The sequence below is a fragment of the Cervus canadensis genome, chromosome 22 (genome assembly GCF_019320065.1).
Source record: "Cervus canadensis isolate Bull #8, Minnesota chromosome 22, ASM1932006v1, whole genome shotgun sequence".
In the NCBI taxonomy this organism is placed as follows: domain Eukaryota; kingdom Metazoa; phylum Chordata; class Mammalia; order Artiodactyla; family Cervidae; genus Cervus; species Cervus canadensis.
In genome coordinates, this window is record NC_057407.1 from 16,923,561 (window position 1) to 16,931,881 (window position 8,321).

Genomic DNA, 8,321 nt, shown 5'->3' on the forward strand with positions numbered 1-8,321 from the left:
CTCAAATAATAGAGCTACATCAAGTTACCATGAAGTGCTACTATTTCACAACGAAATTTAAAGGTCATTATTGGTGGTGGTGGTTTAGTTGTGTTTGACTCTGACAACGCTGTGGACTACAGCTTGTGTCCATGGGATTTCCCAGGAGAGAAGGCAATTTCCTTCTCCAAGGCATCTTTCTGACCCAGAGATGGAATCCAGGTCTCCTACACTGCATGCATTTTTTTTTTCTTTTTTTCTTTTTCATTTATTTTTATTAGTTGGAGGCTAATTACTTTATAATATTGTAGTGGTTTTTGTCATACATTGACATGAATCAGCCATGGATTTACATGTATTCCCCATCCCGATCCCCACTCCCACCTCCCTCTCTACCCGATCCCTCTGGGTCTTCCCAGTGCACCAGGCCAGAGCACTTGTCTCATGCATTCAACCTGGGCTGGTGATATGTTTCACCCTAGCTAATATACATGTTTCGATGCTGTTCTCTCGAAACATCCCACCCTCGCCTTCTCCCACAGAGTCCAAATATTCTTCATTGACTGAGCCACCAGGGAAGCTAAAGGCCATTATTAATATTAAGGCCCTGCAAATCCTATCCTAACATTCACTGTGGCATGGCCTACCTTCCATGCTAGACTGTAATCTCAATGAAGGAAGAGATGATCAAGGCTTTATCTCCAGAACACACCAATGTTTGGATATGGCAGGTGTCCAATAAATATCTGAATAGATGGCTCAATGGGACAGTATAACATGCAATTACACACACTCACTTCGATTAAAACAGTGAACATGCTGAGGATCAAACACTGAGGCTGTAAGCCACCAGAAGAGAGAAAGAAACAAAGAAAACCTTGCACATAACTGCCTTTATCCTTCTCAGAAAATTAACAGAAACTTTGCTAAGATACAGAAAACTGTGATGACTACTCTAGGTTCTACCTTGCTAGGGGATAAGAATACATAAGCGGTGACTCAAAAAAAAAAAAAAAAAACCAGAAGGGAAAGAAAGGCGAGTCAGTTCTGCTAAATGTTCTTTTAAAATCGGCCTAAGTTTACCCAAGAGCAAAGCTTTATCTTCAATTTGTTAGGAAAAAAAAAAGGCTGGGGGAGGATCAACAATCAAATGATTATAAACTGTCCTGCTTTTTATAATTTAACTGACTTGAAATTCTCTTCATCAAAGAGGTGAAATACAAACTATATGTACATAAATAGGTTATGTCATAGATAATCAGCAAAGTGAAACCTACAAAACTTGACTCCCAGAAAGTGCTTTAAATACTTGTGACTTACACAAGGTTAGCTTGGATGATTCACATCCAAAACTGTGTATTTTTTAAATAAATTTAAGGCAAAACAATAGGAGTGACAGAATATCCAAGATAGTCCCACACTAGTTATTGAATGTGTGAGGACGCTAATTATAAAAAGCAGCTAACACACTGGGTGTGCATTAAATGACAGACATTAATTTTTACGTGCTTTTAATCTCACTTAGTACCTCCGATAACATTTGCAGGATATTATATTCCCATTTTATAGTTGGGGAAAATGAGACTCAGAGAACTGCAGAAATTGGCCAAATATCTGTTAGCATATGTTCAATACCCCAAGCTTGTGCTCTCTGCACTAGATTGAAATTCTGTCCAACAAGTTGATAGGTCATGGCCTTCAAGAGGGGGAAAGCCACTAATGATTTCTCAACTCTTATAAAATCGCAAGCTGGAAGGGTTCAAGAGGTGACCTCCTATGATGTTCTACATGTTCTGTGAGTTCACATGATTTGCATGTGAGTGTGTATGTGGGTTCAGTTGCTCAGTCGTGTCCGACTCTTTGTGACCCCATGAACTACAGCCCACCAGGCTCCTCTGTCCATGGGATTTTCCAGACAAGAATATTGGAGTGGGTTGCCGTTCCCTTCTCAAGAGGATCTTCCTAACCCAGGGATTTAAAGGCTCTCAAAAATGAAGACTATCTCTAAGGAAGAGTGTACAGGTGGCAAACAACTCTTCACAATGTGAAGAAAAAAAGAAATTACTAAATATCTAAATTAGGGAAAATGGTTAAATAAGCGGTGGTCCATAAAATTATATTTATGAAGACTCTTTAATGTATGGCAAATTGTTTATTAGAATCCTTATCAATAAAGGCAGACTCTTTAAGCAGACCTGTTTGGGAGACTGCTGCCCAGACCATGCTTTCAAGTGTCCCTTCCCTTTGCTGGGGAGAACCTCAGTGGCCACTACTGAAACCTGTCTCCTTTCCACAGCTGACTAAACAAAAGGGAGCACCTGACCCATGCTGAACCAATCAGATACTCTAGTATTTGAACTGAGCTTCTGCCTGGTTCCAGAATACAAAAGTAGAAGCTTGACTAAAATCAGTATGAAGGTAACCCAAAGTCAGGTGAAATGGGGGAGCAGAAATTGAGACCCTAGCAGAGGAAACCAGCCTCAGCACAAAGAATGGAACAGACAGGCAAAGAAAAGCAGAGACAGAAGACCACACAGCTCCTCAGAGACAAAAGCAAAAGCCTGAGGCTTTCCAAATCCCATGAGGTTCAACCCTGCTTCCTGCAACTGGGTTCCAAAAGACTCCTTACAATCAATTTCTCTATACTTAAATTAGAGAGGATTGCTGCTCTTAATATTCAAATTTGTCCTTGACAGATACAAAATTATGTAAAGAAAAAAAAAGCATTAACAAAAATGCCAAATATCAATCTCTTAGTATAGTTATGAATGATGCTTTCTAGTATTTATAATTTCCTTTCTTGTCAGATTTTCAACAACGAGCATATTATTACTCAATCAGGAAAAAAAAAAAAACCAACCATGGAATAAATGAGGCAATTCTAAATTCAGATAGTGAAGGCTTTACCATATAATCAGGTAATTTCACAGAGCTGGAAGTGACATAGAGTATACAAAACCAAGAAGATTTCAAACCTTGTTTCACAGGACCCATGGTGTCACAGTGATGATGCTAGGCCCACCTCTGGGGAAGAGAAAGAAGCTGAGCACACCTCCTGTAGTCAACACCTTTTGCAGTCTCTTCCCAGCTCTAAAAAGCCCCTTCACTGTTCCTTTCTAGGTCAGGGTTGCCAGGGGACATTTTATGCAACACAGACCACTACTCTAACAACTTAGGTCTTCAGCTGATTGTAGCACGGTGAGAATCTGCCCCAAACCAGGCCTGAGTATCTTCCGCTGGTATTTGGAATGGGAATGACATTTACTCTCTTCATTGAAGTGGCTGAAAAGGGCAACTTAGCCATAAAGATCACAGAAGCAGAGAAGTCAGTTTGCAATGGAGCATAAAGCGTGAACAAAATCCATAAAACAAGAGCATAAAGAGGAGGCTCTCCTGGTTTTGGATTTTAGCCATTTTCTCTAAGTCCCTTTAGGTTTGTACCTTGGACAACTTGAAGTACCTCTGTGGCCTTAGCAAGTGTGCCTTTTTTTCCCCTAAGCTATAGCTTAGTTTCTGTTGTCCAAAACCGAATATATACACACAGGCCCCATTTCAACCAGATTAGCCACTAAGGTATATCTGATTTTTTTCTTTTACACAGAGAAAGTTCCCCAATTTAAAACAAAACAAAACCGATTCTAGTACTTCAACTTCATTTTTCTGGTGAGAAAACTAAGGTTTAAAGGCCTCATCTCCACAAAGCTAAACGTAGGGCTTTTCTTCATTGAAAAAGAGATTTTCAGTGCTTCCCAAACAAAGACTTACATAGATCATATTGAATCCAAGGTACTGTTCCAAATGCTTCATCAACATTAAGTTATTTAACCCTCACAACAATGCCATGATATAGGCACTGTTAACCTGTCACAGAGGAGTGTAAGGCTCAGAAAAGCTAAGTAACATGCCCTAAGTCACACAGATTCAGGCCTAGGTAGTCCAGCTTTAGAATCTAAGTTCTTGATCAATATTCTACTTAAGCAGGGATTTAAGCTTAAGTGGCATTGTTTATGTATTTGTTTAAAATTTGCAAGTGGTAATTTCTGTCATGGCAGAACAGACTTGTTAAGTCTCTCTCAAGCTTAAGACTCAGTAACTGCATTTTTGATAATAGGACTGAAGTGGAGGATATACTGTCCAAACTTAGTTTTTAAGCTATTTTTCAATTAACTTCCCTTCTGAATCCCTATAGTTGTACATTATAGGAAGTAGGGCTGGAGCTATTAATCCATTTACCCAACACAATTCTATACTTACCTTTTTTGCCCCATTACAGCCACCCCTCCTGTCCATTTTTGGCCTTGATATGGTGGTAATGGGGCTTCCCAAGTGGCGCTAGTAGTAAAGAACCTGCCTGCCAATGCAGGAGGCATTAAGAGACACAGGTTCGATCCCTGGGTCGGGAAGATCCCCTGGAGGAGGGCACTGAAATTTACTCCAGTATTCATGCCTGGAGAATCCCAGCCAGATGAGCCTGGCAAGTTACAGTCCATACGGTTGCAAAGAGTTGGACACCGACTGAAGCAATTTAGCATGCATGCATGGCCATAATACAAAAGTGAAATATATATTTCAACTATTTTGTTATAGTGTTAATTTATACTTTTCTTCATTTTAAAAGTGGCAATATTCTACACTTTTCAGGAAAAGAAAACAAAATTAAATTGTGTTGCCTCTTAATGCATTTTTCTTGGAATCCTTTATTAGGGAAACTTCCCCACCCTCACCCTACACTTTCTAAAATCAGTGATTCTTAATCTGAGGGCAAAGGATCAGGAGGTCCATAAACGCTCCCCAGACAGTTAGTAGAAGCATATACAAGATTTTGTATTAGTATTTTCCTAATGGTGAGAGCTCATGAAGTTTGTGACTTATTTGCATTTGGATCTTCAGAAAAAAATAAATGAAGACCACAGACCTAAAGAAATAGGAAAAGTGAAAGTGAAGTTGCTCAGTCGTGTCCGACTCTTTGCAACCCATGGACTGTAGCCTGCACCAGGCTTCTCCGTTCATGGGATTTTCCAGGCAGAAGTACTGGAGTGGGTTGCCATTTCCTCCTCCAGGGGATCTTCCTGACCCAGGGATCGAAACCTGGGTCTCCCGCATTGCAGGCAGATGCTTTACCCTCTGAACCACCATTCAGGGTAAAGAAATAGCAAATGAAATTCAAAATAGTCTCAACAGTCTCAGTGATTCACATTTTTTGAGTACCTCAATACTTGCTAAGTATTGTTTATTTGGTCAGAAAAAATACAGAAGTGTTATAAAGAATGCCCAAATGGTGAGTCTAAATAGATCTCTTTTAACTATTTAAAAATGTAATGTACTACAGCATGTTTTCTAACGAAATTGTATTCTACTATATATATATCTTCAGGTTAATATGTCAATGTAAATGATAGATGATTTATAAATCTCTTCTTTATAGCCTTGGGAACTGTTGTTTTCATCCTAAAGTGCTGTTTATGTACTATCAGTTTTTTTTTTTTTTTGTACTATCAGTTTTTTATTGAAGTGTGTCATGTGCCAAGCACTGCATTTAGCCCTATCCTCCAGTGTGATTGATTCTTGATTCTCTTCTAAATTGTAGTCTTGATCTACAAATATAGGCTAGAGTATATTCTTCATGTATGCCCAGAAACCAAGATAATACCTAGATCTTACAACGGCTGAGCGGGTGAAGAATCTGCCTCCAACGCAGGAGACACAGGAGACGTGGGTTCGAGCCCTGAGTCAGGAGACTCCCCTGCAGATGGAAATGGCAACCACTCCAGTATTCTTGCGTAAAAAACCCTATGGCCAGAGGAGCCTGGCGAGCTACAGTCTAAAGGCTGGCAGAGTGAGACACAGCTGAGCAACTAAACACAAGCACACAATGTGTATCAAGCTGCATAAAATACAGACAAGACAGGCTGACTACACACTCCACATTAGGAAATACATCCCGGGACAATTTTCATAGACAACACATGCCACTGAAGTCAGAATGAGATGATTCATTAAAATCTGTCATTGCCAACCAAACAAAGATATCTTCTAAGCATCGGTGGTTCTTTTCTTGGATGCACAAGGACAAGTAATCCCTTATGCTACACAAGGGGCCCTAAATAATGTCGAGTAGTTAAGATTACAATGCCTTTTAACAAGGCGCAAGAAAGATGGAAAACTAGACAAATTCACAAACGAACGATTTTCCTTCTGTTCGTCTTGATGGTAGCTTTCAGGCCGTTTCAGAGGCAACATCAAGAAGTAACAGAAATGAGGAACAAAGGCAGGAAAAGGCGAAAACCTCTGCGGAGATAAGCATTATGGCTCAGGCTGAGTGGAATGCTCTAAGAGTCGCTGCAAATGACCAAAACAATCTGAGTCTAAAAAAAAAAAAGTTGGTTGTTTGAGGTTTGGCTATTCTATTATAGTTCACCATATGTCAGGGACACTGTTCGCTTCTTGAAAAAGTCCCAAACATCCTGCCTGCGGTCTTCTCCGGGAGCCGCTAACCATTCTAGTTACTCCTGTGACACCAGGTTAAAAGAAAATGAAAATACGACCATCAGCAAGTATTTAGGAGGGGCCTACAGAGAACTTTTCACCCTTAGCCACAGCCCACGAGCCTCCCACGGGAACTGCCTCTGGACCGCAGCCCGGCTGACAGCGGAGGGGCTGCCGGCCACGCCCGGATGCGCAGCGACCGGGGTCCAGGCCGGCCGGCGGGTCACACGCTCTGCCGGAGCCGCCCCGGCGCGAGGACAAGGTGCGGCCGGGCCTCACCTCCACGGCTTGGCCCAGCTCCAGGTCGAAGCCCACCACACACACGCAGTGCAGCCAGGCTGAGAAGCCGTCCCAGCGCAGCAGGCCCCGGCTGCGGCCCTCGTCCTCTTCATCGTCCTCTGGCGTGGCTCCCGCCACCACCACTGCCGGCGCCTCGCGCTCCTTGTCCGCCGCCACCGCCTCGTCCAACGGCCCTCGGGAGCCGGGCCCCGAGCCTGCCAGGCCCCGCAGAGCCATCCGCCGCCCCCCCGGCCGTTCGCGCCGCCTCCTCAGAGGACCGCGCCGCAGAGCGCGCTGGGCTCCGCGCAGGCGCAGCGGCAGCTGTCGCAGCCGCGGGGGACGGGCCCGGCCGGGGAGGGGCCGCGGCACACGTGACCCTGGGAGTCCGGCTCTGCGCGCGTCGTCTGGTCCCGCCCCCCGAACTTGGCGACGTCGCGCAGGCACTTGACTGAAACTGTCAAGCCCGCTCTAGCCTCCTTGCTTTAAAGCTCGTCAAGACTGAACCAGTGTATCCTGAAACCTTTCTTCGCAGTCCAACGACTAGGGAAACAATTATTCTTGGAATGACACCGTTCGTAATTATAAGGTATTACAAAATTGATAGAACGTAGTGGTAACAGTGGCTGACATTTATTGAACACTTACTCTGTGACAGATGAAGGGCCAAGAAAGTAGTTACAAATATTACTTCATTGAATCTAGTGGGTAGACATATACTAGGTATGTATACATAGATACGTATGTGTACATATACATATGTATGTGTACGTATACATAGATATATACACATAGATATGTTACATCTTTTTAGATAAACTGAGGTTCTGAGAGGTTACCTGACTAGTCAAGCAAGTATTAAAACTCTGATGCAGGTTTGCAATGCACACAGGCAATTTGCTGTGCGTTCATTCAGCAGTGTCCTCTCCACAAAGTCCCCTCCCATCTTTCTCGGCCTGGTTTCCTGTGACTCACTCAACACTCACACATCTCCGCACCTTTCTGGAGCACCTCTACGACAACCTCTGGACTACTGTCTCCCAGCAAGAGTCTAGTCTCCTGAAGCTTAGTATTCTTGGAGATCAGCTTTGGACTGGGTACGCAGGAGGCACTTGGTCTGTTGACTGATTATGGATCCACCCTGGTACTACTGACTGGGATTCATTCAGCACCTACTATGCTGAGCGTAAACTGAAGAATGGAAGTAAATAAGAAACACGCAGTAATGCTCCAGTAGGAAAATGAGTAAAAGACAATGGATAATAACTCACAATAAACGTGTTTTTTCAAAAACAGCACAGTATTCATGCTTTTACACACTTTATCTTTAAAAAAAAAATATTTATGTGGCTGTATTGATCTTAGTTGTGGCTCTCGGGCTCTTGCTGTGGTGCAGGGCCTCCAGAGCACTTGGACTCAGTTGCCCTGGGCATGAAGCATGTGAGATCTTAATTCCAGTGTCCCCTGCTTTACAAGGCGGATTCTTCTTCTTCCTTATTTGTGACCATTTCTGCATTTTTCCATTGTGTTTAATTTTTAAAACAATAGTTATTTTTTTGGCTGCGTTGGGTCTTCTTTGA

At 42.8% G+C, this 8,321-nt stretch overlaps 1 protein-coding gene across 2 annotated transcripts in view; it reads right to left on the minus strand.

The window, feature by feature from the left end:
- The window catches only part of DENND6A (DENN domain containing 6A), a 49,450-nt gene extending 42,389 nt beyond the window's left edge, over nucleotides 1-7,061 (minus strand). Inside the window, exon 1 of one of the 2 annotated variants that reach the window (XM_043442743.1) lies at nucleotides 6,745-7,061. In XM_043442743.1, coding sequence (XP_043298678.1) covers nucleotides 6,745-6,981 — 237 coding nt within the window. In that variant the 5' untranslated portion in view covers nucleotides 6,982-7,061. The remainder of the gene's footprint in view (nucleotides 1-6,744) is intronic. The other variant, XM_043442744.1, reaches the window with a different exon arrangement.
- Nucleotides 7,062-8,321: the final 1,260 nt, after the last annotated feature.